We start from the raw sequence: 25,970 nt of genomic DNA, 5'->3' as shown, positions 1-25,970 counted from the left end.
CCTGATGTCATGGCTTTGCCCTGCACTGTTCCCTATACCCTGGGTAGCCGACAAAGCTGGTTGAGGCAGTCTGACAAGAGCCTGCAGGGGGGAAGGGGAGCAATACAGCAGCGGGTGGGACCCGGAGGGGTTCCAAAAGCACTTTCAGGTTCTGGAAATTTCTCTCCAAAAGCAAAGATCTCTTTGGGAGTGGTTTGCATTCCCAGGTAATGTGACCTCCTGTGTGTTCAGAATTTGTTTCATCATCTTTCGTAAATGCTTCTTAAGGATAAGTTCCCTGGGAACAGTAACAGAGAAGCTGTCAGTGACCTCTGAAAACCTATACCACAGCCCCCTTGAGGTTTTTGACAGAGTCACAGGGAGGAGTGGGGAAGTAGGGGAAGCGTAGGGTTGTTTTTTTTTTTAACCAAATACTTGAGCTTATAGGTTTTCAGAGTAAACTATACCAGTCTGAAACATACCATGAATCCCAGTATTTTAACCACAAGGACTTTTATTTCCCAGGGTTCCGCGTTGAAATAGGTTAGGAAGAGATACTAATATAATCCATGTCACTTCTTTCTAAAAAATGCAGACTTGGCTGAGGTTTTAGTGTCCTTATTCAATGCTATAATGCGAAAGTAAATATGGACTTCTCTTAATGGATCAGTTGGTAATGGCTTCAACTGTTGAGAAGTTGTTTTTGTGATTTCTTACTTCTTGCACATACCTGCTGTCTGGCATCCCTGATGACACATCAGGCCTAGGGACAAAAGGCAGAGGAGTTTGGACACCTTCCTTTGCAAATAACCAGAGCCTCATGCTGGAAAGCCACATCTCTTGCTTTTCCAAAGTCCAGAGTGAGTGGGCGAGGGGTGCCCAGGGCCAGCTGCTTTGTGCTGTGGTTTTTGGACATCTTGAGAGGGCCTCAGTTCCAGTTTGAAAGTTTGGTGTTTTCCACCCTGTATTTATTATAATTTATTTATGGCCTTTTACTCACTGCTAGAGCCTTGCTGAAAGGAAATAAGCATGTTTAAAGGAACTCCAAACTTCACAGCTGCTGACACCCATTTCATGGCTGCATAGGGAAGTTGACCAAGTCATAGGTTAAGCTTTCTAAGACTGAAGTCAGCATATAATGAAACTCAGGAATACGCTTTTTTTTTTTTTTTAAGTAGTCTCTACACCCAATATGGGGCTTGAACTCACAACCCAGAGATCAAGAGTCAAATGCTCTACTGACTGAGCCAGCCAGGCACTCCAGTACACCTTTTTCCTTAAAAAGTTATCATCTTCTGCACAAATCTTGTTTGGGAATATACATCATATCCTGTCCTGTAATGTGTTAGTTGAGACGTTTGAGAGGGAATAGCCTAGTCAGTGCTCTTGCGAGATGAGCTCCCTTCCCTCCATGATTGGTTCTGTTGCTGGATATTGAGCACATTTCCCTCCGCAAGCCCTCTGCACCGTCTCCAGCTGGCCCTGGGCCCTGGCCTTTCTAGACCGCACCAGAGCACCCCTTGCCCTCTATCTCCTGGCTGAGCCTGGCCGTGGGGAGAAAGTACCAGCTAGAGGTCTGAGGGAGGGATGATAGTGAGGGGGGACGTTTTTGTCCCCAGCTGGGTCTCTGCAGGGCTACCACGGGCTAGCTGCCTCCTGTTAGGAGCCCCTTCACATGGCGCCTCTCTCTCTGGGTTCCAAGACCATCCTCCCCCTTGTCCACCTTCTCTTAGCCAGCCCCAAGATTTCTTTTACAGCCTGCCCAGCCTTTTGCAAATAATCCCTTTATTAAAATCTCCTCAACTCACTCATTTTGAGTGGGGCATCTGTTTCCTATTGAGAGCCTGTATTATTTCTCAATGGCTGCTGTGACGAATTACCACGCGCTTGGTGGCTTCAATTAATGAACTTGCAGTTCTGTAGTTCACAGTAGGCTAAATTCTAAGTGCTGACAGAGTTGTATTTCTTTCTGGAGGCCCCAGGAAGGAATCCTTTCCTGTGCTTTTTCCAGCTTCCAGAGACTGCCCACATTTATTGGCTCGTGGCCCCTTTTCTAGGCTCAAAGCCAGCAATGGCCATCAGGTCGTGCTCATGCTAACATCTCTCTGGCTCCCTGTGGCCGGAAGAGGGTCTGCATGTACTTAGACTGGATCTACCTGAATCACCACCTCATCTCAGGGTCTTTAATCTTAATTGCACCTGCAGAGCCCTTTTGCCATGAAAGGTAGCATATTCGTAGTTCTGAGGAGTAGGACGTGGACATCCTTGAGGGCCACTTTTCTACCCCCCTTAGATCCCACCTCTGCATTACAGATTTAGGAGTGTAGTTTTGTCAGACATCTCTGAGGGGATCTTGCCCTGGACAGAGCCAGCTCACACTAAAACTCCAGCGATTGTAACAGTTGTCGAATGCTTACTAAATCACATATCCACACCTGACAGTAGCCCCATTAGGTCGACATTAACTGGTCCTTCCTAAAGCAAAGGCTCGTTTGAATAAGCTTAGTCTTTCCCAAGATCATATAGTTTATAAGTGGTGAGCCTGGATTCAAGACCAGGGTGTCTGCTTTCAAAGACCATGTTTGCCCCAGAGTTCCTAAAAATAATTTTTACTGCATGATTTTAGCAACCATTTGTGAGGGAGAGATTTGGAATAGTTTCTACAAGTTAAAAAAAATTAGGATCTTTTCTAAAGTATCGGAACAGGGCAAACCATGTTTGTGGGCATCCAGGATGTAGATGTGTAGGAAGGAATCACACAAGCTAAACATTTAACTATTTGCTCTCTGCCAGCCATTGTGCCTACATCTGCCATCTCTTAGTGATCTCTGTGATGATGTAAAGTCACACTTATCCCCATTTTACAGACAAGGGGGAATAAAGGGAAATAAAAATGGAGAAGGTAGATCTCATCTTTGTTCTCCTTAATTTCAGGAGACCACTAAGCCGTATTCTAAATTTATTTCTTGAAATGAATTGGATTTGGATAAAACTACCTATAGAGTCTTTTGTAACAAGGGCTTAATGACCCCAGCACCAGTCAAAGGGATGTAATGGCTAAAAAACCTCTGACAAGATAGTTGACTTCCATTGGCATTGAATTCGTGGCTTTGGCTTCATTTCACTAAACCAGTATGACTAATGGAAATGGTTAGAAGCCTAAGAAATTATGAATGAAATTGTGTCCTGTAGTTCCCTCCCCCCAAATTTTCTTGAAATTACTTCTAGTTCTTTCATAGGACAAGGACATGCATTACAGAGTATTGCTTGTTTCTTTTTTTTTTTTTAATGTTTTATTTATTTCTAGGAGAGAGAGAGAGAGAGAGAGAGAGAGCATGAGCAGGGGAGGGTCAGAGAGAGAGGGAGTCACAGACTGAAACAGGCTCCAGGCTCTGAGCTGGCAGTCAGCACAGAGCCCGACGCGGGGCCCGAACCCACGAACCGCGAGATCATGACCTAAGCGAAAGTCGGACACTTAACCGACTAAGCCACCCAGGCGCCCCCAAGTATTGCTTGTTTCTTAACAGCTTTATTGAGAGGTAATTTACATACCATAAAGCTCACCCAGGTTAAGTATTTAACTCAGTGAGTTTTAGTATCTTTACAGTTATACAGCCATCACCACATTCTAAGTGTCAAGCATTTCCAGCACCTTAAACAGAAATCTTTCATTCACTTCTAGTCATTTCCCCATTCTCATCCTGAGCCCTAGACCGTGAATCTACTTTCTGTTTTAATTTGTCGTAAGGAGGTCACAAGGATGTCTAGGCGAGTTTAAGCCATTCCGCAACTCTTTAGGTGTTTGGGATACCCAGTGTAAATTTTATTTTCCCCTGGCAAGTAATCCACTACTCCAGTTTTTCTGTGAGCTAGCCTTCTAGTTCAGGCTGGTTTTTTTATGTTAATTTGTGTGATGGAGAGTTTGGGTTTTTTTCCTCCCTGATGAGTTGAAGGAAAAGTTGGAAAGGTAGCACTGGAAGGATAGAGCACTGGTGACTTCCTTTTCCCTGGGACCACCCCTACTGTCCTGCCAACCGCGCCTAGAAACACATCGCCCCCTAGTGGTCACCGATCCCTCAGAAGCCCCTCTGTAGCCCGCCAACCTAGTGTTTGCGCTGCCCTTTCCAGAACCATGGTGGGTTGGGTTCCTTCCACCCCTTGCTGCCTGGTAGGCTCCTTTCAGGTCCACACTCCTTATTTAAAGTCCAAACTGTCTTAGTTTAGCCTGTGATCCCTTGAAAACTATTTCTCATCGTGTACTGGAAACAAGTCAGCAGCCATCAGGGCCCTGATTCTGATAGGCTGCATGTACCTGAGGTCAGGTAGCACAAGTTAACAGCCCAAAGAAAGGAAACGAAGCCACTCGGCTCAGTGTCCATGTTGACTTTGGAGCCAAATCCAAAGGTCAGCGATTTCTCAACACATTTTATGCTGGGTGTGTCAAGGTTTATGTTTGGGGAGTTGCTGTTGATTCTGTTACTCTTGCCTTGAATCATCCCCCTGTATACTCAGAAACAAACTAGCCAGCAGGAATTAGGTCCCTGTCTCAATTCTGTTCAGTAGCTGTTTGACCTCTGTCTCCTTAATTACAAAACAAGGGTTTGGGCTGAATGTCCTCTGAGGGCCCTTCTACCCCTAAATCTACCAAGTTGGGTGTAGATACTACAAAGCCTTTTAATCTAGTGAGTACAGATCAACATTTGTAGAGCACCGGTTGGATACTGGGTTTCAGCATCTAGCATTCACCCTCTTTAACGATGATTCCTAATTTTTTCCCTCTCCATGTGCAGGGTCGGCCGGCGGCCTGTGCTGCTATTTTCCATCATCTTCATTCTGATCTTTGGACTAACCGTGGCACTATCGGTGAACGTGACAATGTTCAGCACACTCAGGTTCTTTGAAGGATTCTGCCTGGCTGGAATAATTCTTACCTTGTATGCATTACGTAAGTAGGAGCCTTCACAACTGTCTTGAAAAAATTAGTAACAGTAATTGCTGCTGCCTTTGAGGTTATGGGCAGGGTGCCCTGTGTGCTGGTGGTTTGGGATGACAGTCTTTGGGAAGCACAAACTTCAGTGGCCTCAAACATTCCGGAAAAAATTTTCTCAGGCAATGTCATCCAACACTCTGTTCTGATTTCCAGCTTGGGCTCAGGGCTCATCAGAGGACATGGAGGGTCACATAATTGCTTGGAGAAGTGGGGGGTCAGCCTGCTTCCGATATGGAGGGGTTTTACTTTCCTCCAGAATCTTCTGTGTTGACATTCCGTGTATTTCCAAATCCAGTGCACAATTGGGCATCCCTGTACTTAGTTTGGAAGCAGCATACTGAGTCCCACTGCCAGTTGGTCTGGGCTCAGCATTCTGATTGGCAATTTGAGAGTGTTTCTTATTTTTTTTTCTCTAGGGTTATGTAGAGTCCAAATTTTCCACATTCTGCCATGTCCACTTGAGGCCTTATGTATTCTGGACTTGAACCCTCGGCATTGGTATTTGAAGAGCAAATGGTAGCATTTGTTAGTATTTGCTCTTTTTAGGGTAAAGAAAAATGTCTTCCATTGACCTGTCCTGTTCGTTGGCTATATTAATTCCCTTGTCAGGTGTACTTATAGCTCACCTCTTTGTAGCTGATGTTTTTCTAAAGTCACGGCAAACTCACAGGGAGGAGGAAGGTTTTAGGCATTGATGTTTTGCTTATTTCCTTGCTTTATACTTTTTAAGTACATTGTGGAAGGGTCTGTTAGAAATGATGTAAAATGATTTATAACATATTTTGCCTGTGTCTTTCCTTTTGACAACATGGGTAGAAGTCACATCAAGTGGCAATGCCCAGTAGTTCTGATTTTCTTAGATTTGCATACTAGACTCAGTAACACTTCTGGGTAACCTGAATTTTTGCTCCCTATTGTAGAGAATAGAAATAGAATTGCTTTATAACATAGTTTTATAGTCACAAAGGAGGAATGAGCATAGAGGAAGGTGACAGATGTGTCCTTCCAAATCCACAGCGGGCAGGTTCTGTCTTCCTCTTCCAACACTGAACTGAATTGTACTTTCGTAGAAATCACCGTTCCCAGTTTTCATTTGCATATATTTTTTGGAACCCTTGCCTCTGGCAGGGAGAATTTCTTTAGGAAAATGTGTGTTCAAGGTCAGGGGGTCTGGGTGATGGCTCTTTGTTTCTTTGAGCAAACATGGGCAGTGAGCTTAAGCGTTTGCAGACAAAATGCCAGTGCCATTGCTTGGCCCCATGCACCCTGTGGTCTGTGGAGACCATGCTCTCCACAGATCCTATGCTCTCTTTTCTGGAGGGGAGCCCCAGCCCTTGCTCTCAGATGCTCACCTGCCCAACACGTGTGCAGGCATCATGGGTTTTCTCCTTAGATAGCCGTCCTTGCCAAGCTCCTAGTTCTCACAGGAGGGCATCAGGCCAGTGCATCCTCTTGCATGCCATTAAATGAAGAACAGAATGTCTCTGCTCAGGAGCTTTTCTTCCATCTCACCACCCCACTGCTTCTGAGACTCAGAGAGGGAGCGTTAATGGAAAACTGCCATAAAGCAAAGATGGCATACCAGTGTACCTTGTGTACGGACACCAGCCAGTCGCTGGTGGCTGGCCGAGGCTGCCAGAGAACTCAGAGAAGGCTTTGGAGGACACTGGGGAAGCCACCTGGAGCCATTGGCTGTGTTTTCCTGTGATAAGGAAGGAGGTGGGGAGGGCTGCGTGTAGCTGGCCAGAGCAGGAGGCCATTTCTCCTGACCTGCATTGTTTCAGCCTCATGTGGAATTGTTTGACGCGTGTTGTGACATCATGCCATCTACCCTGCGAAACCTTTTGTTGTGTTTACTGTGGAAGATGAAGCAAAGGATATGTTTTCATGAGATTACATAGCGAGCGCTTCAAAGTAGAAAGTCCTCTGCCATTACAGAACCATGCAAAGAGTGTGCTTGTCCTAGGAGACTGCGATGCTTTTGATCTGTGTGCACAGAATCATATAGCCTGGTCATCTGCATACCTTTTTCTGTAAAGGGTCAGATAGTAAATACCTCAGATTTTGCAGATCTCTGTTGCAGCCACTCAACTCTGCCACTGTATCTCAAAAACAACCATAAATAATATGTAAATGAGTAGGTGTGGCCGTGTGCCAATAAAACTTTACTTACCAAAACAGAAAGTGGACCAGGTTTGACCAAATGAGCCATAATATTTCAGCCACTGATACGTGTGAGTCTCTCTCTGTCCGTTGGCTTCTAGGGAGCTAAAAGGCTTAGACTCTAATCCAGCATGTGCGTGATGGGCCTGACAAGCTGAGCTTTAAATTCTGGCCTCTCTCCTAATTCCATCTGAACTTTCCTACCTTCTTTTCTCCTTTGTCCAATTTTCCTATTTCCGTAATGTAAATGTTAACTTTATTGCATGTATTTGTGCTAGGAGCCTTACATTCTTTCTGAAATAAAGCCAGACATGAATAAATAATTATTTTCTTAAATCAGGATTCCACATCAAACATTGTGACAAATGTCACTGCAACGAACATTTCCAAGTATCAACCAGTGGACTGGTGTCTGAGTTAATACAGTATCTGATACAGCAAAGTTAAAGCAAAAAGATGTCAGTGAGTAGTGGGAGTTCATTGAAGTAATATCCAGACAGTGTAAATTAGGGGGAGGTTGAGCCATGGTGGGAGAGCTACGATTGGCAAGGGGGATCAAAAATGGATATGCAGGGGCACTTGGGTGGCTCAGTCAGTTAAGCATCCGACTTTGGCTCAGGTCATGCTCTCACGGTTCGTGGGTTCAAGCCCCGCTTCGGGCTCTGTGCTGACAGCTAGCTCAGAGCCTGGAGCCTGTTTCAGATTCTGTGTCTCCCTCTCTCTCTGACCCTCCCCTGCTCACGCTGTCTCTCTCAGAAATAAATTTTAAAAACATTTTAAAAAAGTGGAAATGCAGTTGTAATGGGCAGACCAGATGGGGTAGGATATGGGATGTATGGGCCAGATTAGCCCATCTCTCTGGCAAGTTTGGGACAGAGACGGAGGCTGGTGATACAACTTAGAGGGGCAAGCCCCCCAGTCAGTCAGTCAGACTGAGTCTGCATGCCTGCTAGTGTTTTATACCCGGGGAGCATACGTGCTTAGTTAATGTTTGGAAATTTGTTTTGCGTAAAGGAAATTATTGATAACCCAGTTCACAGGGCTGAAGTATTATTGACTCTGAAGAAAAGTTTTTAACTTTGGGGCATTGATCGTTTGGAAAATACATTCTTAATGGTCCCAATGTTTTCTCCCCCCTTCAGCCATGAGGTTTTTTATCTCACTTAATGCATCTGCTGGAAAGGCCTGTACTGTCTCAGAAGAGAACTGGATATTATTCTTTTTTTAGCTTTGCAGGTGCTTGGCGATGTAAGGAGGGGAAGTACTGATTTGTGCACATTTTGTTTCTTGTGTAGCTTCCCGTGAGGGTGGACTCTCAGTTTTGAGAAATGCTGCTGACTCGTGAGAGTTTTTGCCTTTATGTGCAAGCCTGCTTGAGGTTGTTTTTTTTTTTTCCCCCTGCTTTGGAATTTTTCTAAGGTACATTCCAGTTAAATACCCTTCCTTTAAACTTGTGTTTCCTTCAAGTCATCAAAGGGAGACATGGTTGCATAATTAGGACATAAAATAGACATTATTGGCATCTTCCCCTAGAGTCTTTACATGGACATGGAGTGCTTGGCACCAGCTGGAGTGAATCAGTGAAGGTAGATGGGTTTGTGTGTCCCTGTCTGCCTGGGAGGCCATCGTGAGACACTGAAATCATTAAATACACTTGGGCTAAATCAGGGGCTTAATTGTATCCCTTTGCCTCTGGACTAAAAGAAAAAAAATAAGGGAGAAAATCTTGACTTTGCTGGGCAAGGGGTGGGGATCCAGATTGGGAAACGAAGCAATGGATTACATTTCCTTATTTGTTTATGAAAATGAAGTCTTCTCAAAGACTAAAGAAATAGCCGCTTTTCGATACAGGCTGGCATGATGTGCTGTGGTATGAATTCTTTCTCCAGCTGGGATTCATAACATTACAGAAGGGTAATGCAGCATCATTTCAAATGTATTTTTCTTCAAAAGAAGCCCATAAGAGATTATTGCTTTTTAAGTTAATGATGTCGATGTAATAAGTCTTATGGGAGACAATTTTTTAATATACTTTTTCTAGTCTGTTTCTTCATTTGATCTCTGTTTTCCCCCATCACTGACAACCTCTCCTCCCCCCAATTTGAAATAACGAAAACTGCTTTTTGCTGGCAGAGACCATATTTTAGTTAATATGGGCAAATGAATGTCACTTTCTTTGCTTTGTTTTTGTACCTAACGACAGTGAACAATTTTCCTGAAAATTTCTCTCAAAGTTTCGTGTTCTCATTAGAATAACCCTCCTTGGGGCACCTGGGTGGCTCAATCAGTTAAGCACCGACTTAAGCTCAGGTCGTGATTTCCCGGTCTGTGAGATCTCCCGTTCTGTGAGTCTGTGTCGGGCTCTGTGCTGACAGCTCGGAGCCTGGAGCCTGCTTTGGATTCTGTGTCTCTTTCTCTCTCTGCCCCTCCCCTGCTCGTGCTCTGTCTCTAGCTTTCTCTCAAAAATAAATAAATGTTAAAAATAAAAAAAAAAAGAATAACCTTCCTTAAATCCAGTCAGCCTCAATAATTGGTTGCATTTTACACATAATCAAGCAGTAACCAGAAGTGTCACAGGTGACTGAGTCACTGAGTATTTTGCAAAATTAGAAGCCAGGTCTAACTGGCAGATAGACTCAGAAAGGTCTTGAGTTTGCTCTGGGTGGGGTGATGTTCTCTGTCTCACATGGCACTGATGGTTTTAGCCTCGCACTGAAGTGGTGGAGTAATTCCTAATGTGCTGGTGTTGAGTGACTCTTCCTCACAACTGCATATATTTCTGTAATGTGCTATCTTCCTGAACTATTACTATAGCTCTGAACTATCTTTCTAACTATATTAATATATTCTGAACTCCTTGGAATATATTTCAGTCAACTGGGTTGTTAAGCACCTAAGTCATGCTGTACATTAAAAAAAAAGCATTGACTGAACCAAAACTCAAAACTCTTCAGGTAGTGAGTTGCTGAACAGTGGAATGAATAGAAAGAATGGTGATTGTCCCTGTCAAGTACAAGTGACTTCCCCTGGCTTGTGGTTGGTTCTCTTCTTCTGCAGAGCAAAGTGCGTTTGGGTGAAGGGGACGTTTCACGTGAATGAGTGCTTGTTCACCACAGCCTTTCTCTATCCCCTCTCACCCTTCTGCATCTTCAGATGCCAGGCCCTCCCCAGAGCAGCAACACAGAGCCAGAACCCCGTTCTTCTGGTGGCACTGGCTCTGCGACAGCACTTTTTTTCCACCAAGGAAATGAGTCAGAGTCTACCAAAAGCCTTTGACACATGCTTTTTTTAAAATTAATTAATTAATTGATTGATTGATTTTTAAGCTTTGGAAGAATTTTGGTTTTATCCAGATTCAGACTGGAGGAGCTGGGAAATCCGAACAGACTGAGGCTTCCCCACCAGTCTTTATCTTCACTGGAAACTTTGCTAATCATGCAGGCCGACTGTGAAAAACAAGGGAGTTAATCTGTAAGCCAAAAAAATAACAACGTATTTGTCCTCTGCCTCTCTGTCTGCCTCTGTCACAGCTCTGAGGAACAATAGCTTCTTGGGGTAACCAGGGAATATTGAGTCAGGACAGAAGCTCCTGGTTCATGAGTTCTAGTCCCTGGGAGGGGGACAGTGTGGCAGCCAGTCAGGACCATGCTTCTCACTGGCCCGAGATTCCAGAGATGAGTTGTCCAACAGAGAACCAGAAAATGCCACCGAGGACTAATTTTTCTCACTTTAAATAAAAATTACTACATTTCTCTATCCCTACTTACATGTTAGCTCAATCTTGAATTTATATTGAGACTTTTCTCTGAAAAAAAAGACAATGTCTTTATGTCTGAAGAGCATGTAAGGATGTATTGCCTCACTTGCATGTTAGGACAGGACGTGGGTCTCTTACTCAGAGTAAGAGTGAGTGGCTGGATCCCATCATCGAGCCCCACGCACCCAGTGTTCTTCTGTCCAGAAGTCAGGGCAAGACAGTGTGTATGTATCATCTAAATGTGTAAGTAGACTTCAAAGCACCTCTTTCTTTGGGTGTTTTAAATTTGCTGAAGATGGTCCTATCTCAGACTCATGGGGAGAACACAGCAAATATTTAGATCTCTGGCATTTTGCAATTAGAACATTTGGATGCCTTTTCCACATAGTGGAGGATGTTCTGAAAGCTGTATGTATCCTTCAGGATGAGGTTTTTCCCACACTGGAATTTTAGTGGTGCTTCAGTTGTGACAAAGCAATTTACTACACTAACGGGACAAGTAGAAAGATCTGAGCTATGGTGTGAGCTGTGCCATGGACCGACTCTATGTCAGTGACAAATTGCTTTATCTGTAAGCTCTGTCTCCCCTGTCTATTAAGTCAGGGCACGGGCTTTCAAACTGTGTCTGTGGAACTGCATGATCCCTTCCTGGAACCATTTGTGGGAAAATGGACAGAAAACAACAAACAAAAAAAACAATAGGTCCTATATGACAACAGTTAATACTGCTGTAAAAATAAACCAGTAACAACAAAACCAAATGGAAAACCACAGGTCTCCACCATACCTTCTATGGCTTTCGAATTCTAAGCTCAACTTCAGAGTTGGAGGGGCATGAAGCCAGGTGTGCTTGGCCCTTGAATTGTGCTACTGTGTCTTGTCAGATAAACCTGCTTTAGATAGTTCACCTTTTGATCTTTGGTGACCCTCGTGGAAACACAAGACTGTTTTCTTCTTCACTCACTCACTTGGCAAACATGTGAGTGCTTCCTAGGTGCCAGGGGAGTGACTTGAGCATTTACCGGGCACTATCAAGTGCTGAGCACACAAAGGTAGACGCACCTTCCTGCTCTCCAGGACCCTCAGAGGTTAATGAGTAAAGATGGAGGGACAGGCCCTGGCTGAAGTGAGAGTGTCAGGAAGCAATCTCTGAGTCGTAAGTTCAGGGTCAGGGAGAATTGGTATTTGCTGTTTGCAGTGGGTGCTCGGAGGCCAAAGAGCCTAGTACTTCTGGGTGATTTGGGACTGATTAGAACCCAGAGTCTGAATCATGAATAGCACAGCCTGGGAAGGAGGCTGGGACAGTGCACAAAGCTCTCATCCTCCATGACCCCAGGACAGTGCCAGGCTACTGAAGGGTCTCAAGCAAGGAAGGCAAACCTTTATGTGCTTTGGAGGAGTTACTCAGGCTGTGGCAGTGGAGAGCAGACCAAGGAAGAAGGTCATGCTAAAAGCTGGGAGCTGTTGCAGGATCCAGGTGCAGAAGAAGAGCCTGAAGAAGGCCATGGCCACCAGGAAGGAGAGACTTTAAGGAGGTAGAATCCATAGCCTAGCTGACTGAAGAACTGGGAGAAGGGAGACAGGGGACCAGGTGACCAGCTTGGACAATTGGATGGATTTCCCTCCAAGTGATGGGACAAGGGACACAGCCCAGGCATCCTGATTCCAAATCCTGTAGGATTTTGGAGCTACTGGCCACTCCCTTCCTCTGGCAAGTTTGGTGGGGGAAGATAACAGCTTCAGTCTCAGGATGACTTGACGGTGCCTTAATGATATCTGAGGCTGCTGCTCTAGCAGGTGATTGGCTATTCAGAAGTTCAGGAGTAAAGTCCGTATGTCCTCAGCATAAAGGTAGCAGTTAAGGACTGTGGGTAACTGAGATCACCCAGGCTCTGTGAAACATGAGGATTAAATGGGTAGAGGTAGAAGAACCAGTTGAGGGAGATGGGAAGGGATAGCCTGAGTAGTTGGTGGAAAGTCTGAATAGGCTAATAAGCAGGGAGTCAGGGAAGGGGCTGAGTGTCAAATGTTGCAAGACCGGGATTGAGAAATGTCCATTGGATGTAGCTATGATTGCCCAGTGGGTCAGAGGCAACTAGGGCAAAAGCAACCATAATTCAATTTAGTGATTCATGTAATCTAACTTATTTCAAACATAGGCTTTAGTTCATGTCCTCCCCAGAGTAGGGGGCATGGACACTGCCTTGTCCTTAACAGCAAATGTTTTGAGAAAGGAAATAATGTTTTTTAATTGTGGTTAAATATATATAGCATAAAATTTACCATTTCAACCAATAAGTATACAATTCAATGGCTTTATTACATCCCATGCTGCTGTACAAGAAAACACCTTTTTAACAATGGCAAATGTTCATTATAATTGGAAAAGCTGAATTAGAAGGCAAATCTGGAATGACAGTTTTTCCTTGAAATCACCCAAAATAGTACGTTTTCATGGCTCAAAACAAGGCATTTAGAACAACAGTTGAATTAGAGATGTGTTTTTTGGTTTTATTATTATTATTACATTTATTTATTTTGAGAGAGACAGCATGAGTTTGGGAGGGGCAGAGAGGGAGAGAGAATCCCAAGCAGGCTCCACACTGTCAGCACAGAGCCCAACGCAGGCCTCGAACTCAGTAACCATGAGATCATAAACTGAGCTGAAGTCAAGAGTCAGATGCCTAATCACCTGAGCCACCCAGGTGCCTCTTTTATTCTCTACACTTGTATTTATTTTTTATTTTTTTAATGTGTATGTATTTTTGAGGGAGAGACAGCATGAGCAGGGGAGGGACAGAGAGACCAGGAGACACAGAATCTGAAGCAGGCTCCAGGCTCCGAGCTGTCAGCACGGAGCCCGATGCAGGACTTGAACTCATAAACTGCAAGATCATGACCTGAGCCAAAGTCTGACACTTAACTAACTGAGCCACCCAGGCGCCCCTATTTTAAATGGTAACTCAGGAAACTTGCTTGCTGTCCCTTAATGCAGCTGTTGGCCTGTTGTCTGCCGGGTTCCACCGTGGCATTTCCACGCCCCCAGGCAGATACACTTTAGGGTCCAAGTGAGATTCTGGGGCATCTGCTTAGGGTTGAGTGATGTGTCCCCTGCACAAGCATCCCCCTCGTCTATGGAAACTGAAAAGTCCTTGTGTCCTTGCCAACCTGTGCCTTTCAAAAGTATATTTACTTTGTGTCATTTGCCCTCCTCCATGTCGGGACGATGGCATCTCCTATTTTTGAAATGATTTGTGTGAAAATGGCTGCTCCCAGGGCAGGAGTGAGTGGGGTGTGAAGAGGAGCTTTACTTTGCAGTGGCACCAGGTTCGTTTTCTGTTGTTCTTCCCAAATGACCCTTCAGGAGGGAAAGCTGTCAAGAGGCGCTTTCCAGTTGCTGGTCTAAGAATCCTGAAGATTTGGCCGCTATGTGAGATGACATGATAGACGGCACCGGGTTTTATTCGCTGGTTTTTCTGCCCCCTCTGGAGAAGTGTTTCCTCCTCAAGAAAAGGCCCCCAAACCAGCATCCAGGCCTAATTTAGAGACCATGTGTGTCGGAGGCTGAGCTGGAACGTCCTGTTAGGCTCTCTACTGGGTTGTGGGGACCCACTCAGCTCTTCTCCCGGGAGCCCATGAAACTCCATGGTGGGTGGGCCCTCCCTTTGCCCCCTACACAGCTCCTGCTGGCAGAGTCTCTGGATGTGGGGATGCTCTATGAAGTTGGATCCCCTGGGATCTCTGGGCATCTTTAAGGCTGTGAGTCCAGCCTGATGGAAACCGATCTCGGGGAGTCTGAGGAGCCCAGGCAGCATTGCAGCTGGACCAGTTGCCCCAGAATGAGACTGCAGGGCCTCCCCTGACAGCATTCTCAGGTGACCGAGTAGGACAGCTCAGAGCCCCAGGTATGGAGTTCCCTCTGCCTCCTGCCCGCAACACAGAGCCTGGAAAATGATGGGTCTTGGATTGAGGGCTGCTGTTTTCCCTTCCTTCCTCCTTCTGTGGGGCCTTTGACGATTCTTATAGAAAAGGGTACTTTGTGTCCAACTGGAGTTGGTTCTGCCCGCTCTTCTTTGAAAACTGAAAGGTGCCTATGTCCTTCCAACCTGTGCCTTTTGAAAGCATCAAGCCTTGGTATCTGCTTTGTGCCAGTTCTGGGAAAGGGCTCAGAACTCTCTCCAAACCCCTGTCAGCGTGGGGGCAGAGGAGGAATTAGGGCCATTTCGTTCTAGCCCAGCCCCCAAGTCACAGCAGTTTTACATAAGAAAGAGCCTTTGCTAGTTCTGGTGTGACTTGGAATTTCTGACGGTTTCTTCCCTGGCATCTATGTAATTTGTCAAGCTGCATTGCCTTGTCTATATGTATAAGACCGTGGGCTTTAATTGCAGAGGCGACCAGGAGCTCCTGAGATGAGGTATCGTGTGAGGATACAAACGATTTACCATGTTGGGACACCTGGGTGTCACAGTCGGTTAAACATCTGACTCTTGATCGGCTCAGGTTCAGGTCATGATCTTGTGGTTCGTGAGGTCAAGTCCTATGTTGGGCTCTGTGCTGCCAGTGTGGAGCCTGCTTGGGATTCTGTCTCTCTTTCTCTCTGACCCTCCCCTGCTTGTGATCTCTCTCCCAAGATAAATAAATAAACTTTAAAACAAAAACACAAGACTTACCATGTCTGTAAATATTATTGGCTTCTTGTGTGTGTGTGGATGGGAGGGCATGTGGCTGCCCTTCCTTACATATGTGGGAGGTGATGCTGGGAGACCTTCTGGCCTTTCATCCCTGGTCCTTTGCTCACTTTTTAGCTGGTCTCAGTGCTTAAAGCATGATTTTGTCTGGTATCTCATTATATCCCTCCCTCACTCAGATAGATGCATGGATGGATGGATGGGTGGGTGGGTGGATGGATAAGTAGATAATCTCCCTTGTTTCCTTCTAGAAAGAGTTAGAGGCAACTCTGATGTGCAATGGTTGGACAGAATAGGCGAGGGGAACCTTCTGCTGTGACCTCCCTTTTCACACACTCCGGCCTGTGCATGGCATGTCTGTAGCATGGTGTTATACAGCTGAGTAGTATTTTGATGTTTAGGGATAAAACGGAGAAACTGAAGAGGCCATAATGAGAGTTGTTTGGTAACACTAATAAGGTATTTATTGAACATTTTCTAAGCTCACATTCTCTGCTAAATTATTCATTTATACACACCCATACACACACCCATTTTAAATTTCATACGAACTGTGTAATATTTTATACTAATTTCAAATTTCATACTAAAGAGTAGATCCTACTAATGACCATATTTTACAGATAGGGAAACTGAGACCTCTAGTCCCTGGACCTGTCTACCTCACTAGTGGGGCTTTTAAGTAAGAGCTAATACTTACTGGATTTTTACAGCGTACATTGCTGTGATGCTGGGTGTAATATAAATATTTAATTTAACCCACCCCATTATTCTATACATGGGCACTGTTGTTTAACCCATTTTACAAATGGAAACCTGATGTGTGGGTGGGGGTAACGTGGCCAAGGTCCCTTACCAGAGGTACCGGAGCCAGAACTGAAAGCCAGGACTACACGGCTCCAGTATTGTTTCAAAGAGCCCTCTTTTTCTTTGTCTTAAAACATGCTATTATAAGATTATTTAAATGTGTACAAATATATTATAAGGAGTTTGCATTAGTTCTTATTAACTTCTAAGTAACTGTGAGATCAAAGTGTTGACAACATCCAATTTAGAAACCAATACCATATAAATTAATTGCGGTACTTTAATGTGATCGATGATGGTCTTTTCTGGAAAGGGAATCACCATTCACCCTTGTTGGGTTAAATAGCAGAAAGGCAGAGCTTCAGGTGCAATTACGTATTTAATGTACTTTGGCATTTGGACTTGAAAAACTCACATGTTTTGCTGTCTAAAATGTTAACAATTCTAAGGCTTTGCCAGAACAGAACACTCAGACCCCCTTCTGTCCCACCCCTGCTCACAAGCACACCCGAGTCACTCACTTTAACAGGGTGCCTCCTGACAGTTCTGCCAACCCGTCTACTTCTCTTGAAGGTAAAGGTAAACCCATGGCATTATTCAAATACTAATGAAACAGGTGTTTAATCCACTTAATGACTGGAATTGAGACTAGAAACCATCATTACCGCCTGTCGCCTAGTACTCTTGTGCTGTGTGATGGGTACCGTCCGCCTGCTCCGCTGAGGCCCTTGTGCCTGTGCCGTGGTACACGTGTGGCCACTGCATTCTCCTGCTGCCATGTGCAAGCCCCTGGGAAGCCTGCATTTGTGCAGCCTGTCATAGGACATTTGGCCTTTGCGAGTGTACATTTAGATGTAGATGTGAGCGTGGAAATCTTGGGTCCACACTGGGTTACAGGTTCCTCATCTCTATGATCCAGGTTACGACTGAGATTTTCATTGACAGAAAAACATAAAATTTAAAAATTCTTGTAGTCTGCCAAGAACACATCCACAGATGGCCACAGTCTTCCTGCCCACTTCAGAAGTCCATATTCTAATCTCATGGGTGCGGGGTGGGGAGGGGAGATGGGCATGGAGGAGGGCACGTGTGGGGATGTGCACCGGGTGTTATATGGAAACCAACTTGACAATAAACTATTTGTAAAAAAAAAAAGTCCATATTCTAGAATGTGGTCCCACCAACGTGACCTGTTCTCCCTGTCCCCTTTCCTTCTGCCCTCAGTTCCCACTTTGTTACTGCACTACCAGCTCAGCTCAGACCTGCTCCCTTCTCCGCTGTCCGTTTCATGGTTCAGCTTCCACTGTAGCCATCTGGCCTCATTCTCCAACATCCCAAGACCTACCTGAGCACCTGTCACTGAGAAGCCTGGCCAGCCCAGATATGACCTCTCTACAGGTGGTGGCCATGCAAAGATGGAACAGAGGAGGGGCTGAGAAGGTTTTCCCAAAGGTGTTCAGGCCAAGGGGACAAGGTGTTTGTCCCCTTCCTCTGTGGGCAGTAGAGAGCCATCACCAGCTTTTTAGTCTCTGTTTTGGGGCAATAACTCTGGATGTCTTTCCCTTCTTGTCCCATGCACTGCCATGAAGCAATACCAGTTTGTGCAGTTTGACAACTTTGACCTCAAAATTTCCCCTTTGATGTATATGGTGTCCCTGGGAAAAGTTAAATGGAGAACTAATCTTCCAAATCTGTATTACTCACAAGCAAAATTTACCAAAACCATTCCTTTCCTTGACAGTTTTGTCACTGACAAGATGATCTTCTTTGGAATCATCAGACAGCTTCCTCAGGCTTCAGGTGCTCTCTTGAGTCTCATACATATAAAGCCTACAAGCCACATACAAGAATTATTGTTAGAACTTTCATGTGAGCTTGGAATTGTCAGGGGAGTATCAAGTTCCTCTAGGATACATGAATTTTGTTCCTTAAAAGGGTTTAATTGAATTACGGAAGGCACCACCCAGTGAGTCCCAGGCTGAAGTCCCGGGATATCATGGTGCCCAAATCCCGTTTTTCCCTTTGTAAAAGTTATTACCCAAGAACACAGTGGTGTTCTCTGACCTGTCCATGGTTCGGTCTCATTTTCCATTTCCTTTGTGGGGTCACTGTAAGGTCTTATTTCATGTTCTCTTCAGGGGGTAATTGCTCTTTTGCTGTTTCTCCAAACTCTCCTTTTTGGCATGTTTCCTTTCTGTCTTGTGACGGTAGAAGCTAATGTTTGCACAGTTGTCTTTTCCATTCCATCACTGCTGCTTCAGTGTTTGTGTGGGGTGGGGGGAGAGGGGTGCCTGCAGGGGACAGCCTCTGCTGCCGCCAGCGCTCCAGAAGATCACTTTTGCTTCCATCTACCTTTTTTTTTAGAGTATGACAAGGCAGTTCGAAACGAAAGAACAAATGAAACCCTTCGGACAATTACCCTCTGAAAAGTTATGCAGCCCTGTTATCTCCTCAAATGTTGGAAATTATGATGAACACTTTATAATCATGAACTTGAAACATTTGGGCAAGGAAGGAGGAGTGATAGCTGTTACATTTCTAAGTTATAAAGGAAAACCAAATGGGAAAGCGCATGCTTTTATTTTCTCTCCCATTCCCTCTCACACGTGATCCTATGAGACAAGGCAAATTGATCATAATAAACTATTTCTAAAGAGTTTTGGAGCAGACCTTTCTAAGAGGACTTGCTGTAACAGTGGGAATGTCCTCTCTCTGCACCAGCCAGTGCTGTAACCACTGGTCACACTAGACATGTGGCTGGTGCCATGAGAGTGGAACTGAATCTGTAATTTCTGTTCATTTTATTTTATTTATTTAAAAAATTTTTAATGTTTATTTTTGAGAGATAGAGCACGGGAGAGGGGCAGAAAGAGAGGGAGACACAGAATCTGAAGAAAGCTCAGGCTCTGAGCTATCAGCACAGAACCCACAAACTGTGAGATTGTGACCTGAGCCAAGGGCAGCTGTTTAACTGACTAAGCCATCCACATGCTCCTTCTGTTCATTTTAATTAAATGTAAGTAGCTTCAAGTGACTAGTGGCCACTATGTTGGTAGATCTGATGGAAACGTGGCATGTAATCACTTCCATATGATTTATATCACCAACCTTAACCTCCCTACCAGGCTCTATGCTCCTATATCCACCTGCCTAGTGGATATTCCACTTGGTGGTCTCATAGGCATTTACATTCCACCTGGCCACCATAGCACCCTCCTCCTCCCTTGTCTTTCCAGTCTCAGTAAGGAGAAACACCACCTGTGCAGTTGCTCAGGCAAAGACTTTTTTTTTAATGTTTTATTTATTTTTGAGAGAGAGAGATAGAGACAGCATGAACAGGGGAGGGTCAGAGAGAGAGGGAGACACAGAATCTGAAGACAGGCTCCAGGCTCCAAACTCCAAGCTAGCTGTCAGCACAGAGCCTGATGGAGGGCTCAAACCCACGAGCGATGAGATTATGAACCGAGCTGAAGTCGGACGCTTAACCGACTGAGCCACCCAGGTGCCTCAACTCAGGCACCTTCCCTCTCTCTTGATCAGCCTCAGCCCTTCCTCCAGAGTGTATGCTAAGTCCCTGGATTTCTGTCCATCTCCACTGAAGCCTCTGAGGCAAAACCTTTAATTTCTTGCCTGGATAATCATGATAACTTCCTGTCGGATCTTCCAGCTTCCTGCCCAAACCTCTACAACTAATTCTTCACTTACAACAAGGGTGATATTTCTGCAACATGAATCAGACCGTATGCTCGCCTATTTCAAACGCTCTGTGTTAGTTAGCAATAGCTTCACTGTGAAACACAGAAAACCAAAACAACAGGGATTTAAACAAAGTAGAAATTTATTTCTGCCATCAGTATAGTCAGTCCAGGGCTGACAGGGACAGTCTCATGACACCAGGGTCCCACACACTTTCTGTGTGCAATTCTGACTATCATGTCCATGTACTAGCCAGCAGAGGAGTGGGAAAGAAGAGGAGGGAACCCTCTTTCTCATTAAGGTCACTTTCCAGAACTTGTAGATACCACTTTGTACACCCCACTGGCCACAGCTTAGTAACCTGCCCACCCCCAGTTGCAATGGGGCTGGGAAATACTGTCCAGTTTTGCACAGACATGCCTGCAGGAAGGAGAGAGTAGTGCCAGGGATGACTGCGGTCTTTGCCACACCGTCTTAGAGGCTTTTATTGTGCAATGCAAGCTGCTCACTATGGCCATGAAGTTCTCTGGGGTCTAACCGCTGCTGATCTCATGCACGTTCCAGACAAATTGACCTTCTTTTGGTTCTTTACGTGCCAAGCTCTCACTTGTTCCCCACGTCATTTGCAGCAGCCTTTCCCCTTGCCAGAAATGTTTCATCCCTGACATCTGCAGGCCCAGCCATGTCTTGTCACTCTGATTCTGCTCCTGTGACATCTGCAGAGCCTTCTCAGGCCACCTATCCAATTGGCACTCAAAAATTCCTTTAGAATCACCTGCCTTGTTTTAAGCATCTACCATTCCCTGAAAACAGATTTATTTATTTGCATTCCCATGCATACCACTCACCCACTCTAGGGTAAACTGCACCTTATCAGTCTTTTTCTCCACTATATCTTCTGCATCTGGCAAAGAAAGGGTATCCAAATATGAGTTGGATGAAAATCTATGCAGCAGTAATACCAAATAGATGTAGGTATATGACTATAAAAAAGAAAAGCTAAAAGGGCTAGAGTTCTTAGTTCAATTTCCAGTTCAATCACATAGGTGGTTATAAATAGTAGAGATAATGTGCTGAGACTTCTCATGACACCCTCACACACTGGATTGATTTGGACAGGACACCAAAAGAGTTGGTTAGACATAAAGCTAGGCTCAACCATGTCCGGCAACTATTGACTAATGAACTAGTAGCCCTCAGAATAAGCTCTTGGTGACTTGATGAGGACATTTATGTGCAAATAATGTTTTAATGAGCATAAAATTAGGGGCTGGTCAAGAATGAATTATGACATAGGGTCACCACCTTCCTTTTCTTTACCATTATTAGTTGATTTCCTCTGGGTCATTGCTTTCATCTCTATGATAGCTCCATGAGAAAGGGGACAGAGCTGATCTTGCACCCTCTGTGTGACACACAGTGCCTTACCAGTAGATACCCAGTAGCCCAATAAGAACTTCTAGGAATTAGCAGTGCATCACTAAAAGATGGGCAAAAATCTCATCAGGGGTTTCTGGTAAGTTTGAGAAACTTTCCATCATTATAAAGAATCAGGGTATTATTCCTCTGTATTCCATCCATGTAGTTCATCAGCTTCATTTAGAACATGGAGCCAATGTCAACAGTAAGTCTTCTGGTTCGCTCATACTGGCATGTGAGGCTTTTCGGCAGGGCTCCAGCTTCAGTGTTAAAGTCCTTGGCTCTAACTCTGTCCTGCCAGTGGTTTGACTGACAGCCAGTGTTTTATTTCAGCCCATAGGACCTGAAACTAACATTTTGAAATAAAGAAAGCAGAGTTTCATATATTCTGTTTCCTCCCTCAGGGTCCAGTGATGCATAGCAGTCCAGTGTGGGGTACATGCCAGCTCCCCAATTTTCACCCAACCTTCTATATGTAACACAGATTGATGATGAAATGTAGCCAAGGTGACTGCAGGAGATACATCTCAGTCTAGGTCATTCCTTAGCATATATTTAAACCCGCTGGTGGGCACAAAGTATACCCCACAGCTCTGGTCCCCTGGAGGACTGTTTACTTTGAGCTCTAAGGAGATTTCCTCATGGAGAGTCAGGGGGCTAAGGTCATTGCAGCCATGAATAGAATTCTGGGCCTGCACAGGTTTGAATGGGGACTTGACTAGGTAATGGGCATGGAAGAAAGAGGCAGTGAGGCAGACAGAAGGCCTCAGGACATGCCTGGAACTCTCTCCATTCTCACGGAGAGCATCTTTAGAATTCTGATGAGTGTGTTCTGTGATTTGAAGCCAATTACTTGAGATGGCTGAGTATATGTAAATTTTCCAGGCAATCGTGCATTTTTCTTCCAAGCATTTTCTTCTTCAGTGTCATCAGATATAAGATTTAGTTCAGGCCAAGAGGTTGTGAAGAGAGCACCATTCCCTTATGCCTAACTGTGGCTTACAGCTGGTAGCTGTTCCAAACGGCCTGAGAGACAGATGGCAGCAACCAGCCTGGTGATGCCATGCCAGGAGCGGTCTGTGCATTTCATCCAACACTGGACCTTTTTTGAAATGCAAAATTATGATGTCACTTTCATCTATTAGCTCACCCTTGGACTGGCTGAGTATTCTCTTTTGAGGACAAGTGACATCAACTTTGCAGAGTTAGCAAAAAAGGCAGACAATGGGGCAAATCTTTGAAACTGGTCCCAGCAAGGCACTTGTTCACTAGAAACTGCATAATGCTGGTAGGTTTCCAGCAGCCAGCCACAACTTGAAATGTACGCTTTCTCCTCATGCCTGGATTGCATGGGTTCATTATGATGCTTTCACAAGTCAGGAACAACAGCCTTATCTCCCACACAGGCCTATTATACATGCATTAGCTCCATTGCCCTGATGAGTGTAGACCTTTGTGAGGTTGGAGGAGGTGATCACCGTAAAATAGCCTGAAAAGGTAAAAGACGCAGAGTGGTCAGAGGGCAGCAGAAACGAATGATGCCAGAGAGCTCTGTCTGGTCATTGGCCCTGCCCTCCACCCAACTTCCTTCCTCAGAGAGCCCTTCCCTGACTGTTTGCTCAGAATTCACTGGCTTATTTCTTAAGTTTTCTTTTTTACATTTATTTGTTTTTGAGAGACAGAGTATGAATGGGGAAGGGGCATAGAAAGAAGGAGACACAGAATCTGAAGCAGTCTCCAGGCCCTGAGCTGTCACAGAGAGCCTGACGCGGGGCTCGAACCCACAAACCATGAGATCATGACCTGAGCTGAAGTCGAACACTCAACCCACTGAGCCACCCAGGCGCCCCTAGCTTATTTCTGTAAGCACACTCTAATTCTTTGCATATACTTCAAAGAAAATTTAAATTGTGGCAGAATAAAAAACCATACAAGATGGACTATCTTAACCATATCTCAGCATGTAGCTCAGTGGATAGTATCGTTGTGAAATGTCACACCATCCATTTCTGACTGAAACTGTTCCCATTGAACACTAACTCCCCATGCCCTTCTCCCCACCCAGCCCCTGGCACCCACCCTTCTGTTTTCTGCCTCTGTAAATCTCACTTCTCTAGGCCCTTCATAGAAGTGGGTTCATCCACATTGGAGCATGTGACAAAGGTCCTTTTTCACGCCTGAGTAATACTATAGTATATTTATATACATTTTGTTTGCTTCTTCATCTGTTGATGGGCTCTTGGGTTACGTCCATCCTCTAGTTATTGTGAGTAAAGCTGTAGTGAACATGGCCATAATAACACTGCTTTCAGTTCTTTGGGACATATACCCAGAAGAGGGATTGCTGGATCCTATGTACCCTTTTCTTCATCTGGGAAACAAAAGGGTTGCTCCTCTGAGCCTGCTCTGAGCTCTGGGGCCGCCTCCAACAATACTTGGCATGACTGCTGAGGAACAAGGGCCCTCAGAGCCCCCAGCCCACAGGGTGGCTGTTGCCTGGTGGTGCCAGTCACCTCTGTGACCCTGAGAACAAGGCTCTTAGAAGAACTTCGAGCCTCCGAGCCTCCGTGGCTGCTTTGTTGTGAGCCCCTCCCCCGACTTTGCAAACACACCAAGTGTTTGAGGAGGAATGGGGCGAAATGAGTTACAAGTGCCCACTTCCAGGGCTCATAGATGTTGGCTGTTTATGGTTTCTGTGGAACAAGTGAGTGTTTCTTTTTCATTCTCTCTTTTCAACTGGGAGGCTTGTCTGCCTCTTGCAGTATCTGCCTGGGCCACCTCCCCACAGCAGCCCTGCCTGCCCCCTCTCCCCCCTCCCTTCCTGTCCCTTTCTAAACTCCTAAGTATGGTGCTTTCTGAGCCGTGGTGGCATCCATGTCATGTTTCTAGCTAATATTGAGCTGGGTCATTTAAAAATCCATCTTGCCAAGTAATTAAAGACCTAGGAAAGGTATTTTTTAAAGCTTATGACATCTCAGAGTCCAGCAGGACCAATGTTTAACAGGGAATTTTCTTGCCGCATCAGTTAGGGCGCAATGCGCTTAATTTGGCAGCATGCTGCTTGAACTCAGAGTGGGGTCACTTGTCATGGTATTTTGGCAGCCTAATGGATTATTCTGGAGATGTTCTCTAGAGAAGATGGACTGAAAAAACTCAGGTGACCAAATTTGCCCTCACAATATCCCGCCTCTAATGCATCTCTCCGCCCTGTGTTCTCTGAGGAATGTTTTGCTTTGAGGACAAGGTTTTTTTGTTTTCCATATGGGCCAGTGGCAGACGCTTGTGTGAGGTACCCTAGCTGGGTGGTTGGGGATACCCTGACCCCAGGCCAAGCACTTGCTGTAACCTTGGGGAAGTTCCCCAAGGAAGTTTTTAAGGGACTTTTAAGGGAACCAAGACGATTGGGGCAAGTCTAGTCTGTAATAAACTCAGCACTTGTGTGGCATCCATTGAGGCATCCATGTTTTGGAACTCGTTGTATTACGAAAAAACATACATAATGTAAAATTTACCACTCAAACTATTTTTTCTTTTTTTTAGAATTTTTTAATGTTTATTCATTTTTGAGAGATAGAAAGGGACAGAGCATGAGTTGGGGAGGGCAGAGAGAAAGGGAGACACAGAATCCGAAGCAGGCTCCAGGCTCTGAGCTGTCAGCACAGAGCCCAACATGAGGCTGGAACTCATGAACTGTGAGATCGTGACCTGAGCCAAAGAGAGATCCTGAACCAACTGCGCCACCCAGGCGCCCCTAAACTATTTTTTTTAATGTTTTAATGCTTATTTATTTTTGAGAGACAGAGCATGAGGAGTGTAAGGGCAGAGAGAGGAGGAGACACAGAATCTGAAGCAGGCTCCAGACTCTGAACTGAACAGAGCCTGACACGGGGCTCAGACTCATGAACCACAAGATCATGACCTGAGCCGAAGTCGGCTGCTAAATTGACTGAGCCACCCAGGCGCCCCAGCCCCAAAACTATTTTTTTAAATGTACAGCTCAGTGACATTAAATACATTCACATTGTTGTGCAGCCATCACCACCTTCCCTCTCAAAACTTTTTCCTTCTTGCAAAACTGATACTCTGTACCTATTAAACACTAGCTCCCCTGCCCCCTCCACCCTGGAAACCACCCTTCTACTTTCTGTTTCCAGGAGTTTTACTACTCTAGGGACCTCATATAAGTGGAATGGTCCAGTATGTGTCCTTTGTGCCTGGCTTATTTCACCTAGCACAGTGTGTTCAAGGCTCATTCATGTGTCAGAATCTTCTTCCTGGTTAAGACTGAATAATATTCCATTATATGTCTCTACCACATTTTGTTTATCCGCTTATTTGTTGATGGACACTTGGATTTCTTCTGTCTTCTGGCCATGGTGAATAATGCTACGATAAACATGGCTGTCCGAGTATCTGTTCAAGACTCTGCTTTCAATTCTTTTAGATACATACTCTGAAGCAGAGTTGCTGG

General features: G+C 45.0%; 1 protein-coding gene across 6 annotated transcripts in view; it reads left to right on the top strand.

Annotated features, from left to right (window-relative positions):
- The window catches only part of SLC22A23 (solute carrier family 22 member 23), a 183,452-nt gene that overhangs the window by 43,960 nt on the left and 113,522 nt on the right, over window positions 1–25,970 (top strand). For all 6 annotated transcript variants that reach the window (XM_039246529.1, XM_039246530.1, XM_039246531.1 and 3 more), the window contains one exon: window positions 4,770–4,924. In XM_039246529.1, coding sequence (XP_039102460.1) covers window positions 4,770–4,924 — 155 coding nt within the window. The remainder of the gene's footprint in view (window positions 1–4,769; window positions 4,925–25,970) is intronic.

This window comes from Hyaena hyaena, unplaced genomic scaffold, assembly GCF_003009895.1.
Source record: "Hyaena hyaena isolate Hyena2069 unplaced genomic scaffold, ASM300989v1 scaffold_282, whole genome shotgun sequence".
Lineage (NCBI taxonomy): Eukaryota > Metazoa > Chordata > Mammalia > Carnivora > Hyaenidae > Hyaena > Hyaena hyaena.
The sequence above is the reverse complement of the archived record's forward strand: the minus strand, read 5'-3'. Positions and strand labels throughout refer to the sequence as shown.